The sequence below is a fragment of the Crocuta crocuta genome, unplaced genomic scaffold (assembly GCF_008692635.1).
Source record: "Crocuta crocuta isolate KB4526 unplaced genomic scaffold, BGI_CrCroc_1.0 scaffold54, whole genome shotgun sequence".
Lineage (NCBI taxonomy): Eukaryota > Metazoa > Chordata > Mammalia > Carnivora > Hyaenidae > Crocuta > Crocuta crocuta.
This window is the reverse complement of record NW_027530356.1, coordinates 4,104,959-4,127,375: the sequence shown is the minus strand read 5'-3', so window position 1 is coordinate 4,127,375 and position 22,417 is coordinate 4,104,959. Positions and strand designations below refer to the sequence as shown.

General features: G+C 34.0%; 1 protein-coding gene across 1 annotated transcript in view; it reads right to left on the bottom strand.

The window, feature by feature from the left end:
- Positions 1-1,989: 1,989 nt before the first annotated feature.
- The window catches only part of TSC22D2 (TSC22 domain family member 2), a 46,675-nt gene continuing 26,247 nt past the window's right edge, over positions 1,990-22,417 (bottom strand). Inside the window, 2 exon segments of the mRNA XM_077765895.1 lie at positions 1,990-3,536; positions 4,503-4,554. Coding sequence (XP_077622021.1) covers positions 3,276-3,536; positions 4,503-4,554 — 313 coding nt within the window. The 3' untranslated portion in view covers positions 1,990-3,275.

Genomic DNA, 22,417 nt, shown 5'->3' with positions numbered 1-22,417 from the left:
AAGCATTCCATCTTAATACTTCTATTTAGCTCAGAACATCTGTAATAGAATTGGAAATATCCAGCTATTTTGAACATACAACTATGAGTTAAAGTTAACTGCACATTTAATACCTCATAACCCTTTTTTGGCAAGGGGTGTAGCAAGCTGTAAAATCACACTGTTAACTCCCTAAAATAAGTTCTCTTCCGGGAAATACAAGTAAGGCTTGTATTGCAGACACACTGCCATTATCAGAAACAAAATCTTACCTAGGATTTTCTGGTTGGTTAGAGTAAACCAACAGAAAACTGCGTGGCACTTTGGTCTACAAGAGAAAATTATAGATGACATTTCTCTAAGACTGTGCCCCCAAACTGGCATCTCAATAAATATTCCAATTATGTGGAGTAAGAGTTAAATCTCTGAGGTCAAACTGAAATTTAAGTAAGATCTAAACAAACTGATCACTTGGGGGGGGTAATGTCTTGATGTTGTTCTCAAATATAGTGTATCTCACTCTAAAAAACAGGTAAGCTTTCCCAACTTTAAGTCTGTCCCTGACTTTGGAGTGAAGGGCATACCTTGAGAGTAGGTTTGGATGTAAAGGCTTCCTTTCACAGCTCTTTGGGGGTTATGTAAAGGGGTGGAGGACCCAAAGGGAAGGGGAAAGATGGGAGAGCAAAGGAGAAGCACTATTGTAATTTTGTATCTTTTGAGCATTGCACCATGAGTTATCTTCTTATGTCATTAAACTGAAAAGTTTATTAATATTTAAGGCTCTTGATACATATTGCCAAATTCCTTTCTAGAAGTACACATGAAAGTTGGCCTTTCTGCATTAGGTCCTGCAATTTAAAAGACAAATAACAATTCATTAAATATTAATTTGCATTTCTTAGGTTACTAGAGGCTGAAACTTTAGAAACTGCCATTTATTTCTCCTGTGAACTACCCATACTTTCTACTGTGGTGGGGTTTTTTTAAATGCAAAAATAGTACTAATTGCTTTTAATTACGGTTTTAAAATAACATTATCAATCATTTCCTTTGTGACTATTACTTTTATGTTTATTAAGTGTTTTTCTATCCTGAGAACCAAAATTTGTATTTTCACAAATATCTCAACCTTTTCTAATACTAGTTTTTCTCTGCCAGTATTAAATATCACACTTTCTTTTTGCACTTGAGGGGCATACCTGGTGAGCCTTTTGATTGACATTCCAACATGGAAGTTTCATTTCCTAAAGCATTTGTGGTGACTCTACTTAGAAGTCTTGCTCCACGCCTACAGGATGCTTCTCAAGCATATGTCCCTAGTTCCTTAGTTCTCATATTATTCCCTAACATTAAAATTTTGTTTATATTCAACAATATATCCTCCAGCACAACTAGAATATAAAATATTTGGTAATCCCACATACACCTCAATTTTATGCATTTAGTTTGTGGCTAAATCTGATGACATTTTAATTTTAAATAGATAAAGAACACTTATTTATCCTCTTTTAACAACATGGAGAGCTGACTACTGGTTCTCATTAACTCCTGATTAGCTAGCTGGCTATAGACACAGAGCATGTTAAGTTTTCTACAGGCACCTTTCTGAATTCAAGTAAAAGTTTTGGTAGACGAGGATTTCTTACTCAAATGTCACTGACATAATATGAATCTTGAGTACAAATATTGCTCACCATTCTTGCATTCTTTAAATTATTTTACTTTGAAAATTTAAGAACTATCATTAAATCATTAATAACACAGGTTTTCATTTAAGGAATATCCTCAACTGTGAAAATACAAATCTAATCAAATTAAATTTTGAACACATATAGAGCCAAATATTTCAACAAAACTGCAGTTTAATTTCAGAAAATGTGTTAAAATATATACTTATACATCAATTTCTGACATACACTTAATGTGTTAGTATACACAAAATGATGCTTTCTCTTGAAACTGTATTTATGAAATGTACACTTTAATTTAAATACTCAGTATACACTGCACTTAATCTGCATGTTGCATTTATTAAATACATTAAAATCTGCAATGTAACAAAACGTTTTCTGCATACGAAATTCAAAACACCATTTTAAATGAACAAAAGATGGCTCACTTCATTTTTTTTTGTTTTTGTTTTTACAACTAGTGTATAGTACACTAGCTCAGCTCCACCATACTACCTGTTCGTTCTCTTTTATTTGACATTGTTCACAGACTAGTACATATTACAATAAGAGTGCTGGATAAAAACATGAGGTACGAAAGTGGTTCAAAGATTATAGGTCATGCAGATCATGCTAGACAGCAAAGAAAATTGTGACTGAGAAAACACTAAATAAAAATACATAAAGAATGTGCATTATAAAAAAAAACTCCATTACACAGCTTTGCTTCTTTGGTTACAAAGTAGGTTGAACAATTTCACAGCTTTTTATTCCCACCCGAAAAAAGAAAGTCATACGAAATGTCAAAAAGCAGAGGAATCGTGGCAATTTCTCTATTAGAAAGTAGAAACAAATGAACAAAGTTTTCTTCATCAAAATAGCCCAATTATTTATTATATCACAATAACTGGTGACTACCTGTACAGTTGCACTATGTTCTTCATACTTACACTATACAAAATTTACATTCAAGCTGGGTCTTTACTACTGAAAATAAATACCGAAGGTAAATTGCCATTAGTGTTAGAAATATGCCAGGATTCTTTTGTTCAATTATTGCCTAAACGTTTTATCTACTAAATGCAATCCTGTCTTTCAAATCCTTTACTGATACTTATAATTATTCAAAAAATTAAAAAAGTTCTGTGACATTGTTCATGTACATTATGAAAATAGCAGCCCTGTAATAAATAAAACACAAATAAATGAAAACTTACGTAGGCAAATGTTACTGATATTGAAAGAAAAGTGGCTCTTTAGATGAACTGTTATTTATAACGTGTGAGGAAGGCTCAGGGTAAATCCGTGGGTAATAGGAAACACGGGAGAGCCACCAAAGCTCTTAAAAGACCCCACTCATGCGCACCAGGTAAAATGCAGACTTTGCTTGCTTTAATAAACCCCACCTATTATTCTCCTGTGTACTGATGACATAAAACTGGACATCAACAGCGCTGCATGACATCTCAAAGAGAGGAAAAGCTCCTGTAGGATGATTGTCTAATACTGAAAAGGCCAAACACACAACCGAAGCATGGCTACTTGCTTTCATTTAAAGTGGAAAGAATACCAGTGGCACACAAGGATAGATTGCTTTCAGTTTTTTCTTAATGAGGCAAGAGAGCTTTATGCTGAGGAGACATTCGGCTGCTGTGGAGGTTGCGTTGGCTGCGGAGGCTGTGCTATCACTGCTTGCTGTTGAGAAGTGCTACCAGGATTGGCCTGTTGGGCAGGGAGTTGGGATAATTGATCATTGTTTGAAAGAGATTTTAACAGTGCATTTTCTCGTTCAAGTAAAGAGTTTCTTTCAACTAATTCTTTTATTTGTTCCTTTAGAACTTCCACTTCTTCTCTTACTGCATACATCAAATGGCTTTTCACCAGATCCTGTGAAAAACAAAATTAGTAATGTCAAAAAGAATATAAGGGAAAGGTGCTGCTATTTGGTTCTGGCCTACCTGGTGCCTTATAAACATGAGGCATTTTTATATTAGTTCCCTTCTCTTGTTTTTAATGTTTCTAACTGTATCTTGACTGGCCCTAAGGGAGAGGAGAGTGGAAAAAATCCAGTTTCCAACTAGGCAGCTAGCCCAGGATTTCTTTTCAAAGTCTGGAGTGATTTCCAAAAACACTAGGCTCCTTAAGTTGTCAACTATAAGCTTAAAATTAAAAAAAAAAAAAAAAAGCTTAAAATCACATGCTTAGATGTTAGACCAAAAAAACAAAGGATACTTAACTGATATTTAACTAGATCTAGTACTTCTTCAAGAGATAAGTTGGCCTACAAGTTCCAACTCTAAAATCTTCCAGAAAAATAATTTGAGACTAATGGTCCTTATTTACAGTCTATAATTTTAATAAACTTGAATCAAAATATTTTATAGAACATGAGCAGAATAACTTTTAATGGAACAAAAAAACTGATAGTAATAACAGAAATCAGACACTGGTTCAACAAGAACAGGTCTATCATTAGAGATAAGCAAAACAGCATCTATAAATGGATGACGAAGGTTTCTAGCTGAAATTTTCATTTTAACATTCTTTAGTCAATAAACTGTTTTTGATGCTGAAATATTTGAGGGCACATAATGCATTGTGATTATGGCCCTGATTGATCAGTGGTAATGCATGAAATGTGAGATGTTCAAATGGGGGAAATATTAACTCCACTGGTATTTCTAGATTAAAAATTCTCAGTATTTCAGCATCCTCAATTAAATGTCATTATCCAAAAAAATACTTGGGTCATCCTGGTTTAAAGAAATTAGGTGTTTCTTAGAATTGATAAAAACCAACTGCCTCCTGCAACGAACAACCTATGAAATGAGAGAACTATTAACTGTTACTTACCATTGCTTGTTCTATTTTGTTGTCAATGGCTACACCACCTCCCCCAGATGCACTGGAAAAAATCAGAATATTTCATTAAATTATTCTAAAAAATGTAACCTCCTTTACAACTCTTAAAACAGTTAAAAACATCTGTTTTACTTAAAACCAAAAATAAAATAGCTTAAAAGTCTATTTTCATCATTTCAGTACTCAGAGCTCTCATTCTAAAAATGAGGGATTCTCAATAAATAGAGGACTTCTAAAAATCCTTTGTAGTTCCCACATTTCTAATTTCTCTATGACATACACACGCTACTTTAAATTCCTATCCAGGAGTTAACTCAGTCAACTTTTAAAAGGATACATTTTGAATGAGCACTACAATCTCCGCATCTTTTAAACTTCTTCATTTACCAACTATATATTCTAATTGACTTTCACGTGGAAATTTCAGCAGTCACTTACTGCACTAAAATTCAGATGATGATTTTTCCTCTATAGATTTTAATTCTGGTTTAAAAACGTTTAGCAGTGGCTTCTAAAGGGCCTTTGGGCAAATGATATTTGCAGGGCTGGTTAACACCGATCTCAACATTCTGGCAAATCTACATACATACTTTGACTGTAGGTTACTGGCTGGTAGATATCACCTATTAAGATATGTGGTTTAGACCAGTTTTTCCTGGAAATAGTTTGAAGTAGTCTAGCTGGTAAATATATGCCAAGTTCAACTATCACCTTAGCATTTGTATGATAATTATACAGAAGATTCAATAATTGTCCTCTTTAACTAGTAAGAATAGTAAAGATCTACATTCTTTTCTTGGTATTTTTGTAAATTTTGAAGAACAGTTTTTAGATTTTCATGTAAAGACAAATCTGACATTTTAATCTACTTTAACAATATAAAAAGGTCTCTAAACAATTTTGATAAAAAACTTTGTAAAAGTAACTCTTCATAAAGTATACCCTAGCTAAGAAAATTCAGATGCATATATATTTGAACACTTTTATTTTAGATGACGTAGGCCCTCAATGTTCTATCAGACTGAGGCGCAGAAATATCCCGTCTTACGTAGTGGTGCTTTTTATATTGTAATCCAAGTAGGTTTGGTTATAATCTTGGTTCTGCTACTCACTACCTGTGTGACAATCAGCAAATCAAGTATTTTACTTCCCTGGACCTCTTTGCTCATCTGTAAAATGAACAGGTTCTTGTCAACGCCTCAGTGGACTTCCTACTTCCAAATCCTTGAAAGTGAATCAGTACATGAAAACATTAAGCTTGTTTATCTGAGCATTAACCACATTAATTACAGCATACTCCTTCACTTCTTACTGCTGCTATTTCTAAGATGAAAACGGGCTTCTGCAGACCTAATAACTAGAAATATATAGATTATTCATAAATAACTATACATGTTAGGCTTTAAATGCTTGTAGAGAGCTTGAAAACAAAGTATGGATATATGTAACTATAAACTATAGGATAATTATATAAACCATAAAGCTTCAGTGTTAATTAAGTTCAGTTCATACACCATTTGGATATGTTCACCAAATACTGCCTACAGTTTGCAAAAAGACAGTGCCAGGCATTTAGATTACAGTCTGTCTGAGCATCCTAGATTGTACTTTCTATATTTTTTTATTTCTATGTCAAGCAAAAAATGAATTGGTTTATAGTCAATTCTTGATGTGAATACATGCAAGTCTTTAAACACACCTGTTTTAAATAGAACACCTTCAGTGCTAACTTTAACACCAGTTTTACATATTAACAAGCAAGCAAAACAAAAAATAAACCCTACCCCCTAAAAAGGGTTTATTACTTCTTTTTTTCATGATTAAAATAACATCAGTAAGTTTTCAAACCATTCCCTTAGGCTAAGGAATAATTATCATCCTATTCTTTGCTGATATAATAAGCTCTAATCCTGACTCAGACCTCTTTTACAGCCATGGAGGAATAAATCTACAAAGTATAAATAGATATGATGATATGTGTCCCTTAATATTAAAAGATATTAATATCCCAATTTTGTTAACCATTGTACTTAAACAGAAATAAAGCAGTCACAGACACAATTACTATCACTACAGCAGTCTCGCTATTTTGAAGGCTGTTTTTAAAGAATTCTATAACCTATGGCAGTGGTTCTCAAACTTTAGTACACACCAGTCATCCAGAGGACTTCTTAAAACAGACTGCTGGGCTTGACCTCAGTTAGTGACTCAGAAGGTCTGGGGTGGAGCCCAGGAGCTTAGATGTCTAACAAGTTTCCAGGTGATGCTGATTCTGCTACCTGACAGAACATACTTTGAGAACCAATGGTTTACAAAGATGAAAGTTACAAGAGAAATAATTTAAAAAACTAATTCTGTGTTTAAAACTTCTTAATCTGGAATACAAAACTTCTTACCCTTCATGACTTTGACCCCTGCCCCTTTCCTTTCTTCTCACACTCCATCTGGCCTATATTGTGTTATGTTGTACATAACTATTCACAGTCTGTGAAACTCTCTCGTTTCCATGGCTTTGCAGAGCTGCTCCCTCAGCTGCAAATGCTCATGGCTCCAATTCATCTGGCTACCTTTCACTTGTTCCAGTGCCGCTTCTTCTGTAATGCCTCCTGGTTCCCTAAGGTAGAACCACTGACTCCATCTCTCTTGTGGTTCAACAATCTTCACAAACTTTTTATACTGCATAACCAGGAAAGCAGAATAGCAAACTCCAGCTCCTCCACATACTCATTGTGTGAATTCTGGAAAATTATTTAACCTTTCTAGACCTCAGGTTTGTCATCTAAAATATGTAGTCCAATTCATAAAACTCCTCTGTGAGGATTAAATGAGCTTAAGTAACACTACCATTGTTCACTCCTATCAGACTAAGTTCCTTCAGAGAACTCAGAGAGGTTCTGTATCTTTCACCTCTGTGAAGAAGTAAATTCAGCATGTGGCACATAAGAGCTCAAATGCATACTTCAAGAGTAAATATGATAGCAATTATATTTGAAACAATTACTGGTTTATATCAGAAAGCCATTAAAATATTCTGAGTTTGAATAAATCAGTAATTCTCAAAGTATAGTCACTGGACCAGCAGTATCAGCATCATCTGGGAACTTGTTAGAAATGTAAACATTTGGGTCTACCCCAGACCTACTTATTATATACTCTGGAGGTGGAACCCAGGAAATCTATTTTAACAACTCCTCCAGATGACTGATAGAAACTAAAGACTGAGAAACTGATTTTTAATAGAGATATCAATATAGTAGTCTTAAATAATATTCTATTTCAAGATCCCTGAAAATGGTTTAAGGCTATTATTTCAATGAGGGTAACAAGTGTTTTCTACCATATTTAAAGTCAACACAGTGGTTTTGGCTTCAGATTCTTAAAAATAAAACTGATCGTTTCAGAAGCAGAAACAGAAGCAGAATGAAAAATTTTACTTCATTTGCTTCCTTTAACTAATGTTGAAGTATTATGTCTTGTCTTCTATTTTTTATAATTACATTCACCACACTATAACTTGATGGTTAACCAATTTAACTCAAGTTCCCAAGACTTTGTAACTATTCTGGTAAACTCTAAGTGCTATATAAAGGGATAATTTTTAAAAAGAAACTATTGGCTATGGGTCACTCTTTTAGAATAAAAACATATCATGATTAGTATTTACTAGATGAATTAAAATTTGTGGGTATGGAGGAAATGGACATAAATATAGAATGGTGGGGAAAAAGATAACAAGCATGGCTATATTATATTTTATATGATGATTTTTCTCCCTAGAAATACAGCACCCCCCTACCCCCCAAAGAACGGAATGAGCTTGAATTTAGTGGTGTTTTTCTTTAAGATTTTATAGATTTTCAAGTAATTTCTATCTACACCCAATGCGGAACTCAAACTCACAACCCTGAGATCAAGAGTCACAAGCACTACTGACTGAGCCAGCCAGGAGCCCCTGAATTTAGTGTTTAAATAAATTAGAATTACATTCACAGGAAAAATAAAACTCAATGTATCAAAGGTACAGCAAGATAGCCTGGCTCAATGATGTTCATATTTAAATTCATCCCAACTGGCTCCCCACACCACAGCTTTTCTTCCCAGGCCTCCTTGCTCTTATCACAATAGATCACTTAGCAACCTTACTGAGAAGAGGCCAGATATGAACCTCTGGCTTCACAAGTTCCCTATGTTTTCATCTTTCTTAAAAGGCTAACTGCTTCATTCATGCTCTCAGCTCAGTGACTTTGTACAAATCATCTCCAGTCTCTCCTCTCTAAAGAATTAAAATCCATGAAGGAAAATTAGGCTAACTGGATCTCACTTTTATACAATTCTTTATGAGAAATCAACTTTTTTCTTTATCTTTATTAATGTGGGCAGAGACATCATGGCTACTTGTTTAACATAAAATTAGAGGAATTTCTTCTCTTACATTTTGACCACTTTGCCTTTCTTCTGTTCTCCCCTCAGCATAAATGCTAATTAACAAACCAACAAGGTAGAAAAAAAGAACACTTAAAAAGACTGCCCAAGGAGGCATACATTAACTTCAGTGAGTCCTTACTGCAAGCTTGAGAAACAATCTCATTTTACAGTTGAGGAAACTGAGGCCAAGTAACTTACTCAAAGATACAATGCTACAGACAGAACTGAAATGTAGATAGACAATGTCTAAACACATGCTTTTCCTACCTTGACTGTGTGAATAGGAATAAGCAACTATTAACAGACTTTTTTCTGTGTTGTATATTATAAATGCTCTGACTATTTACCAAATGTCATTTGTGAAAGCATAAGCATGGATCCAAAGATTAAACTATGTGCATAATACTACATTTAACTTATCTAGTCTAGCACATTCCTAAAAGAAGTTGAGCTCTGAGAACAAGGGAGGTAACTTCTTGGAAAACTCAAGTGATCTCAAGACAGTCAATATAGTTTACCTATTTACTAAGAACTAAAATGGTCTTTTCCTTTGTTAGAAAGCTGAAGATATGTTAAACTCATTGATCTATATGCAGAAAGTTATTTAGAGAATTACCTTCTTTTGCTAAAAGACCTTCTAACTTTCTGTGTTGAGTCACAATCCCAATTAAAAATCCACTACAGGAATCCCCCTAATTATAAAACCAAATCTTTTAAAAGAACTTCTTGGACTGAGTTGGCAAATCTGATATAGTTATGTTCAAGCCCTCTAACCCAAACTAGGTAATGATTCTTCATAAACTCCCTAGTAGAAGCTACAAGTCTTTCTTAGAGGCTAGTCCGCAAGAATCAGGTACTGTTTCCAGTAAATAATCTACAACCTTCACCTCCACTCCTCTACCAATAAGCTCTATAATATCATCATTACTACTAAAATGGATTAATTCTAACCTAGGTGACATCTGGCCTCTTTTCTAAGAAATAGGTATTTGTATTTTTTTAGAAAGAAAACAATCAAATTGCTGATTGCAAAAAACACATCTAATGAATGTACACCATGAAAGTTAAGAGAAAAAAATACGTCACATAAGAGGAATTTAAAAAAATATTTACAGCTTAACACTTAAGAGCAAATAACAATTCTCCTTCTGAAAAAGCCAAAATAGATAAAATTCATGTAAACTTACTCTATGGCCAAATACAAACTTCTGTGGTTAGGAATAAAACTATCAAAGTTAACAATAAATTAAGCTAAGAACTAAAAAATTGTATGTATTCTAATTACTGACCATAAGCTATCAATATAAAAAATCCATTTAATTTCATGAATTCACAAAATGCCCAATGAAGATTTTTATTAAAACATAAAATAAGTGATATTTATGCATGATAAAAGCTATTATTCATGCTACACAAGCAGGTAAAAGGACTACTCACAAATAAATGTTTCTGTTTTTCTCAAGTAACCAGTCTTACAATGGTGCAAAAAAGTTTTATCAAAGAATAATTAAAAACTCAGTTATATATTTATATAAAGATATTTGTTATTAGCATCTACAAAAACCAATTATGTCCTTAGCATATTTTACATTCATCTAGTTACTTTAAGGTCAAACTCCTGGCCAGAAATGAGTATTTAAAGAGTAAAAAAGGATACATGCTGTGGATTGTACCAATGTCAATTTCCAGGCTTTGGTGCTATAGTCATGCAAGATGTTACCACCGCAGGAGGGAACAGGGGGACAGGACACATACCACTGGTTGAGAGGTACATGAGGCCTCCCTGTACTTTTTGTTTTCAATCTCTTATGAATCTATATTTATTTCAAAATAAAAGATACATGCACAGGGTAAAAAATAAATTCAGAATATATATGCAATTAATACAAAGTCTCTCTCCTACCTCAGACCCCCCTTTGTCCAGAGTCAACCATATCTATATCTGTATTACTGGTCTTTAAAAAAAATTTATTTTTTAGGAAGAACTTCTCTAATACTTTGGAATGGGAGAGAGAAGTGGGATGCCTCAATATACAGAAAAATAGAAAACTCCTTCAATAATTTCACTAAAATATAAAGTACTTCTACAAATCTGTAAGACTAGAATCCCAATTAGAAAAACGGGTAGATTTCACATGGACAGTTTAAAAGACATGAAAAAAACTCAAGATGTCATTCATAATAAAAATACAGATTAAAACTACAATCTGATACCCTAAACAGCCTGGCAAACATTAAAATTTAATACACTGTGAGTTAAGCGGTAGGAAATGGGTCTTCTCATACAGTGATGTAAGCCATATACTGGTATGGCCCTTATAGAGAGCAATTTGGTTATATCACAATTTTATACACACACACACACACACACACACACACACACTCTCTCTCTCTCTCTCTCTCTCTCTCATTTATTTTTTGAGTCACCAATCCTACATGTGGGAAAGTATCCTATAGATATTTTTACATACATGAGAAATAATATATTTACAAAGCTACTCATTATCGCACTGTTTATAACATCAAGATTTCTAATTCCCAACAGGAAACGAAAATCATGGTATAGCCATCTATTCAACTGAATATTACTCATCTATAAAAAAGACCCCATAAAGATGTTTTTCTGTGTACTCAGATGGGAACAAGGTATCCTGGAGATCTTCCAAAGAAGGTAGGTGCAGATGTACGTATATTATCAGTTGTGTGAGGGGGATATAGATATAGATACAGTATTTGCTTGTATATGCATAAAGAAACTGGAAGTTTGTGCACACACACAAACTAAGAAAGTGGTTATCTGGGAAGGCAGGCAGATGGGGGACAGAGATGGAAGATACTTTCATTGCACTTTGGACAGTACTCAAAAACAAAACAAAGCAAAACAACAACACATTCCAAGACGAAAATGACGCACAGAAGAGTTTTTACCCTGTACAGTGTGAACTCAAGACACGAACAAATGGCAGACAGGAAACAGAAAAGGGAGAAAGGAGGGAAGGAGAGCCAACAACTCTATTTTCCTTAAGAACTACTTCATTCCAGAAGATAGGTACTATGTTCAACATTCAAAATAAAAATCAATAAAAGTCATATTTTTGATTTGTCAAATTTATTTCTTTGGCTTATGGTGAATTATAATCACTTAGATATATGATGTGAATGATGTTTATAACTCCTAGTATAGTTGTTTCTGTTCAAAGTGATTCTGGTAAGAAAAAAAAGTCTGTGATAAACATTTTTTTGATATTATAGGCTACACAAAACTTTATATAATAAAAATGTTACTTTAAAAGTACATTCCAGAGAAGGTATAGATAAGATTAATGTTAACTTTACCTTCTTTTTCCAGATCTCTTTACACTTCCAAGTAAGGACATCTTGAGGGAATTATTTTAGTATTAAGCATAAAAATTCTGGTAACTTTTTCTTGTAAAGCCACTCTAACAAACAATTTTAAAACTAACCAAACTAAAATTCTTTCTATTAAAACACTTAAGATAGAAGATGTAAAAATTTAGTCTGGGAGTATATATGCCTGGAGAATAATACAAAAGTGAAAGATGCACAGCAGTTTTAGTACTATAATTCAAACATTCCAAATAAACTAAGACAGCTTAATATTCTATTATTTCAAATCAAATGCTTAAATGTAAAATCATATCTACTTAAGATAAATGAGTTTATGCACTAGTTATTGTTTATTAGACTAACATTAGGCAAGGTTTGACAGGATGAAAAAGTTATTTTCTTCCTTTGAGTCAGACTGAAATAAGAAAGGGTGTGAGAAAGGGGTAGGAGGAGGGTGGCATTTTCTCTAATGTTGGAGTGCTTACATTTAGAGCACGTTCTCTTTAAAGAGATTTCAATGCACTATTTACACAGCAGCAATAGGTTACCTGATGATACCATAATCCATTAGTGCAAAGTGGCTTAAGCCCAAATTAAAAATCTGACACTATAGTTCTGATTACTTCAATTTGCTTTCTGAAGACTGGGAAGCCAGTATATGACTCACAATTATCTAGACTGAGATGTACACTGGCACACAGGAGTAAAAAAGGAGAGATTAGAAAAGATTTCAAATGTTGCCAACTTAGGTATAGCTAGAATGCCTTAACAAAAATAATGTGATTATACTCAAAGGGAATAAAGTGGATGTAGTCCAGTATATTCATTCTAGATATTCTAAAACCATTCTTTTAGTTGCTGAAATAGAAGCTGTTAACCAACTTCTAAAAACATTACAACTGGTTATTAAATTCTACCTTAATTTAACAAAAGATCTGTTTTTCAGTACTGATCTGAAGGATGATCTTTCCTAGAAAGATAGAAAATTTAAATAAAAAGAGAAAAGCTAAAAAATTCTTAATATGAATGAGGACATTAAAAACATGTAAAAGTTCAAAAGTATCCTTCAGGCATGTTAGGAAAAGGATAAAGATTAACAAAAAACCTTCCAGGGAAGGGACTATGTTTAGCAGTCATTTGCAGTAGAGATCAATTCTTTAAAAGGTTAACAATAGCATTCCTTGACTATGAACAAATAAGAATTTCAACACCGAAGGAAATTTTCATGGTGCAAGTGTATGAAAATGAACAAAACTAGAGAAAGAACATGATAGAAAAGAATGTCAAGGGAAATAAAAACAACAAAAAAACACTCAATATTTGTGTTTCATTTCAGAGACCAACAAGCACTGAATAACTTCAGCCAGCAGGGGACCTATTATAAAAAACCTTTTTATACAGCTAAATACACCTAACATTTCTAAAAGTAATTCAGAATTCTTCAGCAAGGACATAAAAATGGGGGAAACAAACAAAAAATCAGAACCAACTATTTCTAATGCCAACATTTACATTATTTTCTCCCATACTAAATGCCTGCTCAACTTTTAAACCAGATATCCTAAACTCCTGGACTCTCCATGGTTTATTCTCACACTTTGCTCATACTGTTTCTCATTCTCTAAATATTTCTGTGGGAGTTCTACCATTCTTTTACGCCTGTTAGCTCAAATATTTTCTTTTCTGAAAAGGCTAGTTTTCTAACTCTTCTGGAAGTAGTATAGTAAGTCATGCCCCACACTATCCTTACGGCTCTAATCAGGTATCTACCATAGACTGTGTTTTAATAGCTGTCACCAGACAAAACTCTATGTGCTATATACAAAACCTAACCATGGGGCTGTTAGCCATCTTCTAAAGAATGCTATAGAAGCCTGGACTCACAAATTGCATAGCTGGAATTTGAGTCCTAAATATATCATTTACTACTTTGCCTTTGGGGCCTCTTTCGTCAGCTCTAACATAAGATAGCTGTACTAGATCACCTCCAAAGCGATTTCCCACACTTGATGGCAAAATTGAGTTTTCCCAAAGTAGTCCTTGGGATCTAATGGACATGGTTAATGCTTCATTTTAGCTAAACAAAACAAGTAATTTGGGAAATATTCATTAATCTCATTCCTCATTTTTAGTCTGAAACTAAACTCGCCATATCTTCTTGCTGCCTCGTATCTAATTCATACATCTAGGTAATCCAAATTCCTTTAGAGCCAAAAGAGCATAAATCTTGAACAAACTTGGCCTCTAATTTCCTATATAGCCCAATCTTAGTAACATTTATCTTTCTAGATGACAGTTTTATAAAAAATGATAAAGTCTCATCTATCTCCTCTGCACAATGTCCAACGCTCAATGAACACTAGTTGGAAGATATGAAGTTTGACGATGTGTCCATCAATGGGAAGATCACTAGATATGGAATTGGCACATACATGTTGCAGCTTGGCCTCACCTTGGTTTGCTGTGTCCTGAGGCAAGTTACTCTCACTTGGGCTTTCTCCATCATTTTGTTTCAAAGGTTTTTATGAAACTTAATGAAACCTTCGAATGTGGGGTTTTTTGGTATGTGTGTGGTGGGGGTGGGGGCTGGTGAGAAGATAGTAACATGGATCTTAAAAAAAAAAAAAGCATTAACTAAGAAGCAAGGAGAGGGGAGAAGAAATATCAGGGTATTTCTGCAAAATGCTTGGTCACAGGCATTAAGCAAGGAAGAAAATGAAAGTTTTTACAATCAAAGCACAGAGGATATGTGAGATCAGAGGGATGATAAAGACATTCACCTATAACAAAGAAAATGGCGTGAATGGCTGGAGTTTTCTTCAGCATGGCGCAACTAGGAGTAGGGAGATGGTTAATGTGTCATAGGAAGAAGGTTAGATTTTAGAGGGCAGGGGTTAGGGAGTGAGTAGAAGAGGAACCTGAGAGTAAAGGTGAGAAAAAGAGAAATTTAAGTTTCACTTGGGACTGTTGAATTTTGAGACCTCAGGCATAAAGATTCTAGTGGAGAAATACAGAAAGAACATTGCTGGAAATAGGGAATCTAGAACTGTAATCTCTGGCCGAGAAGTCTAGATTTGAGAGCTGCTGGAATGTGGCAGGTAGCACAAAACCGTGAGAGATTAAACACTGAGAAGACAAATGGGGCCAAAACAATGGAGAGCATGAAGGTGAAGAGTTAATGGAAGACGTGCTTGGGAAGAACTACCCTTCTTGGGAAAGCTAACTATTTCTTTCATTAAATGGCCCCACATTTGCCTTTTCCATCTCCATTATTCTATATACTGTTATTTTTTAAAAACTACACAGCTCCTCTGGGGACACCTGGGTGGCTCAGTTGCCTAAGTGTCTGACTTTTGATTTTTGGCTTACGTCATGATCTCGCTGTTGTGAGATACAGCCCCACGTTGGGCTCCGCGCTGGGCGTGAAGTCTGCTTGAAATTCTCTCTGTTCCCCCTCCCCATCTGTCCCTCCCCTACTTGTACAACAAACACATGCACGCATATGCATGCTCTCTCTCAAAAAATAAGTTCTTGTTGAAAAAAATCCTCTCAATCTCATGTTCTCAATGAGGGCTAACCAAATGGGTGAAAATGAAACAATCCCCCTGAATACCAAATGCCAAATACCAGTGAAGAGCAACAGAGATAATTTTGTTCATTTAAAGCTAATCTTTCCACTTATGCCCAATTCTTGAAGGTACAGAGATGTTATTTATAATAGCTTTTTAGAAAAAGCATACATAATTGTATGGACAACATACTTGACAAAGTAAAATTGTATCAGGCTAGCCCTGAGTATTTTCTGACCAAAACATAGCTTTTGTTTCTAGGTTATTAACTAGTCTTTTTTTTTTTTTTTTTTTTTTTGGTACCATATTTCTCTTCCTAATCTGTCCCCAAAGTCCAGGGACAGTAATAAATAAAAATGAAGGTTATCAATGAACTGCTTCAAAACAGGGATAAACCCGGAAGAATAAAAGTATCACAAAGCTTTTAAAGAGTAAGAGTATCACAAAGTTTTAAAGTTATTCTGGTTTAGACTAAAGGAACAGTCATCACCTCTTAATAAAACGAAGAGAATATCGTATCAGGGAAAAATTCTGGTCTATTTTACCTTTACTCAATAAATATTTTTACAATTGGGATATTTAAAAAAATTTGAATTGTCTTGGGTTTGAGCAAAAAATAAAATTGCTCACTTTCAACAAATATAAAGTATTACAAATATATGCCCAGGAGAGTGAAAGGTGTCTAGGTCATCAGTTTACTACCACTTGCTTACCTCTCTTTTGCTCTCTACTTCATTCTGGGGGCAAGATATCTTACTTCTTAGCAGCTGCCTAAGCAAAAAACTAAATTCTCAAAGAATAATAAAGTGGTTTTAAGAGCACAGGTTTCAGAATTAGACAAGCTTGTTTTAAATCCCAATTCTACCACCTTCCAGTGGGGTGATCACAGCAAGTTAACATACTAAAACCAGTTTCCTTGTCTGTAAAATGGAGTTACAGTTGTACCTGCCTTAGAGGACTGTTGTGATGATTATGACATTTGCCAACACTAAAAAAAAAAAAAAAAGTTTCTTCTACTGTTGGATACATTTGGACTGACAGTGTAAAAGGTTACTATTCCAGTGTATCTTAGGTCACAAATGAAACACTGAGGTACAAATAAAAATCAATTATGATTAGTATTAAACAGTCTTTTTATTTACACCTCAAAGAATGAAATACTAGTTATGCCTTAAATTTACTTTGTACTCAATTGAGTACAAAATTCCTTTGTACTCAATTAGTCAAATGTTAAAGATTTAAGGCAGTCACAAAATACATGCTAAAGAAAATTGTTTGACTTGAGATCATCAATACTTATTAAGCACAGCATTCCTGTGGATTGAACATTAATGACTGCTTAGCATAAAAATATTCTTAACTTACTGTGGGAGACATTTCCAAAGGCCACTGATAAATATAACTGATTTTATTTCAACATAAAATTTAAAAAAAAGTGCTTAACTAAAAATCTCCCATGCTTTCCTTTAGGGTTATATGAAATTTCAACAATTAAATATTACTGAAAACAAACCAAAAGAGTGGGACAAGTACTGTTTTGCTTCTTTACATCACTCTAGTTGAGAATCACTGGTTTAGAATTACTTAATTCAAAAAGAGATTCTGACAAGTCAATGAAGAAAAGTATAAACAGCACTAATATAAAATCTAAAGGGTCCTTGAATTTTTCTCAGTAAATACAATACTGTGATCTAGATATGGAAAGTGACAGAATTTTACAACCATTTGTATACCTCAAATTGGATAAAATCATTTATGATGAATTCTAAGACTTACCTAATGACCCGAAATTTGTTTACATTCTAGTGCTAAGAGACAGTCATATGAAATGGACTGCTTCACCTACATTCTCTTAGCATTCTTTCTTTCTTGCCAATAGGCTCCATGCCTTTGATTCTTCCATAAATAATTGTTTTTGTTGTCTCTACTGAATGTTTATCCTTGAATTAAACTGTAAAGGGAGGAACTGTGTTCATCTGCAGGGTCTACTGATTATAACACTTTGCATAAAATTGATATTAAACATTTAATTGAAAGAAAAGATGGAATAAAATAGTATTTAAGATGTTATCCAATTGTATTTTGTAAGTTAGCATGAACTTATGTGGGGCTAATCATGCCAGGAAAAAAACCCAAGCAATTACTCACTTAAATATTAGAAACTAATGAGAATGGTATCCCTGGAACATAGTAAAAATGGATAGGCCTTCTAAGGATTTTTTTTTCCTTGACTAAGACAACTTACAAAAGGCCAATAAACCTTTTTTCTGTGAGGTTCCTTGCCTCTCACTGTTTCTCACTAAGGAAGAAGAAAGGGTACTAGTTTTTATATAATTGACAACTGAAACAAGTAGAAAAATAGTTTAAGTTTGAGGAATAGAATAGCTAGAGTTCAACGTACTTTCAGGTTACTTCTGACAAAATTATGCCAGTAAAATGCAGTAGTTCTATATACTGATCATGGTAATGGCAACACTCATAGAAGATTATGTGGAAAATACAGTGGACTTTAAAACTCTTAAATATCTTTTGTCTAAAAACCTTGACAAAGATCTTTTACATTAGAATCATGGACTTTGGGCAAATAATTTTGTGAACCTAATGAAAGGGTTAATTGTATAATCTATACATCATAAATATCCATGTGTGGGTTCTCTCAATTGCCCAACATCATTCTGTACAGAAAATTAAAATAGAATCTTAAGAAGTGAAAAAAAATGAAAGTCACCTTGAAGGTGGAAAGAGACCAAAGGCTTGCTGCAAGTTTGGTCAGATCAGATAAAGAAGACCATTCAAATTGTCATGCCTTTAAGGATGTCTCACAAACAAGTGAAGTTCTAAGTGAACTAGATCCAGGAGTCTGAAGCAATTCAGATGTATAGTACTTTGCTCTTTTTTACACACTGGTGGATCAAAGCAGTATAAAGGAGTCCTGTGAAATCTTGGCATCTTTACTAGAATGAATAATTATGAAGTGGGAAAATATTCTTGTGATCTCTAAGATGTTAAGCAGTGTCTTCTTACTCTTTTTGGAAAAAAACTTTAGAAATGCATTTATATTAACACCAATGACTTATGGACATGAATTGGAACCCATATTCTTGATAATGCCAGCTATGAAAACACTAAACTAGACAATGTTCTCACTTGAAGGCTTCCTCAGAATATGCAATACAGCTTTTATTTTTATATGAACCTAATCTCTTTACTAAATTCTTTTAGTGATGGCAATCATCTGATTTTTCTGCTTCCTATTTTAGATTTTCTGATCTACAGGAAGAATTTTTAAAATGTTTAAATATGAAATGTAAAAAGAAAGAAGACCAGGACACCATCATCAACATCACTGGAGGCGTTCAAAGGCTAGACAATAACTAAGAAGGTGTATTATAGACAGGAGACATATCTGAGACAAGCGGTTGGCATAAATGACCACTAAATTCCCTTCCTAGTCAGATTTATAATTCTAGACTCAGAAGATAAACTCAGAGGTGGTACTGAATACAAAGCCTTTGGCTCTGGAGTCATACCCAGGTTTGAATCCTAACTCTATCATATGACTTCACACAAGTTATTCAGTCTCTCCAAAGAATAATAATAGGATCAGACAACAGTATTCGGTGACATAATGCATTAGTGTCTGGCACATATTAAACATATACTATATTAACTATATAACCTGTATGAGTAAGGTATAGGGGTCAAAATGTAAATATCATGAAATACACAGGAACACTAACTTAGGAGTGAGATGATGTAGTTTCTACATCTGACTCTTGCCTATAATGTATAATTTCTAGCATTCTTCCCAGTTACTAAATTTTATGATGCTACATTTCAGAGGGATTTAAATGTATTTAAATGTATTTATCAGATGCTGATTATGGAGACACATTATTGAATAAACATTAACCCAGAACTTATGAATGTAAGTGTAAGAGATAGACAAGTTAGAGGTGTGATAAATGCTAAGACAAGGCAAGATTTTAGAGGGTGTTTTGGGGAAACATTATCAAGATCTAAGGTCAGGAAAGAATGTTTAGTAAAGGAAGTGCCACAGTTGGGTAGAAAAGAAGGGCACACACGCAAGTAAAAAGACACAAAAGTAAGTCCAGTTAGCCATGCTAGAAAACTCAAAATAATGAAGAACAGTTAGAAGGTTTCTACATTTCCACATAAGAAAGGACCATGTCCTAAATGGGGATGAGAAAGATACAGGCTGAAGAAATACTCAGGAGGTAGACATGGCAGTACTTTGCAATTAACTGGCTATGGGAGAACACAGAAGTTTGAATGTTAAGAAGAAATGCCTAGGTAGCAAGTCTGAGTGCTTAGAGCATATAGATGGGTTCCTACAACATACAGATGACACTCAGAACGATCTACATGTTCTTAGCATGATAAGAATGTGAGAAGAGTGTATTGACAGCATCCTGAGGACACTAATAATACTTAAAAGGACAAAGAGAAAGACAAATCCTGCCAAGGGGACCGAGACGAAACCAGTGAGGCAGAACGAAAAACTAGAAGGGATGGTATTAGAGACATCAAAATTCTTAGTCACAGAATTAAAACCTATGACATGCTTGGGGCGCCTGGGTGGCTCAGCCGGTTAAGCGGCCGACTTTGGCTCAGTTCATGATTTCACGGTTTGTGAGTTCGAGCCTCACATCAGGCTCTGAGGTGACAGCTCAGAGCCTGGAGCCTGCTTTGGATTCTGTGTCTCCTTCTCTCTCTGCCCTCCCCTGCTCACGCTCTATCTCTCAAAAATAAATGTTAAAAAAATTTAAAAAAACAACAAACTATGACATGTCAGTATCAGCTTTGTACAAATCGGAGAAATACTGGGAACACTAAAAACTATTTAAAAGCTACTGAACTGTGACTGCAATTGTTGATATGCTTGCATAGGTACTCAAAGTCTGGAAGGGGATATGCAAACACCAAGACAGTAATTGTGTTAAACACTTGGATTAGGCATGATTGTTCTTATTCTGTTTCCCACACATTCCATGTTTTAATTTTGAAAAGGTGAATATGGTATTGGAAGAAGCTGGGGTTCAACTATATTATTGAAAAAAAGACTTTTAAGTATTCTCATGTTCTGATGACTTATCAAATTGTTGTACATCTTAAACCATGATCTTGAAGAAATTAAGTTTATATTTGATATGCAGACTATTTCAACTTAACTGAAGAGTAAACAAATTCTTAGTTTTACTTGTTTTTGTTTTAAGCAGTACTACTACTGTGGATTTAACTTAAAGTCCTATTTAGAACTTTATTACAAACACATAAGAATAGGAAAAGGTTATAACATTTGAAGCTCATCTGAGAATAAAGTTAAACCAATAGAAAAGGATTTACACAAAGTAGGTACTCAATTAAAAAAAATTCATAAGTGTAAAAAATAAATTTTGCTGCGTACATGTTTTAATAATAAGCACTGAAGAGGTATCTTAATAGAATTTTTCACAACTAAGGGCAAATGGGAAACTGATATAGCACTTAGTAGGAGGTTTTATATGAGATTCATTCCCTTATCCAAAGAAACATTTGCAGTTCCAAGCAAATTTTTTAAACTGCTTCCCAATGTTTGCTATTTATAAATCCTAAATATTAAAGGTTAAGTTCTTTAATGGTTACACTTGGTACAATACTATTTTAGTAAATACTAAAACTTCTAATACATTTATAGCTGCTTATAATCACAAGCATTAAGTGTGAATAGAAGTTATTTTCTAATGCAATACATAATTTAAATAGTAAGCAACTTATCAAATTAGTTTTTTGGACAAGTGCTTTAAAAGATGGTTTTATAATAAAGGGTGACCCATTGCTACTTAAGTTAAAAGGAAATCAAATTTATATATTCACATCTTCAGTAAATATAAAATTCTCCCTTATCCTTTAAGTTCTCCAGGATTATTCTCTGCATACCAACATACAACTGAGAGTCATAGTTCCAGTTAGAAAGCTAGATTTGAATCTCAGCCCACCATTTAATGGCTATGTGACATGAGCAAGGCACCTAATCTAAGCTTTCAATTTCCTTCTCTGTAAACTGAGAATACTACCTACATAGTACAGCAGGTGTGAAAGTTAAATAACATGCCAAAAATAGGTAGCATAGTACCTGATACATAGTAACTACTCAGTAGCAAAACTAAAATTACTCTGGCTCTGGCGAGAAATCTAATCAACATTTGAGCACAGAGATGGACAGTATGAAATTCCTAACTAAAAGCCAGTAGGCTCTGATTTGTTCCATCAGTCTAATGATCACTTATAATAAATTAGCCTTGGATAAGATTCAGCATTACAGAATCAGTGTACTCATTAAAAATTTCTTTCCTACATCATGTAGTTAGGTATGTAACAAGGCTGTGTCTCTTAGGTACACTCACTAACAAATGTTATTCAACTGCTTTTGGAAATCTGACAAATGCTCTGAACCTTTCACCAAAAACTGAACATATATAAAGTTCCATTCAAAATTTCACAGGATTTATGATCCCTTGAGGCCTACCCATCTACTGACTACCAAAGATAGATACATGATCC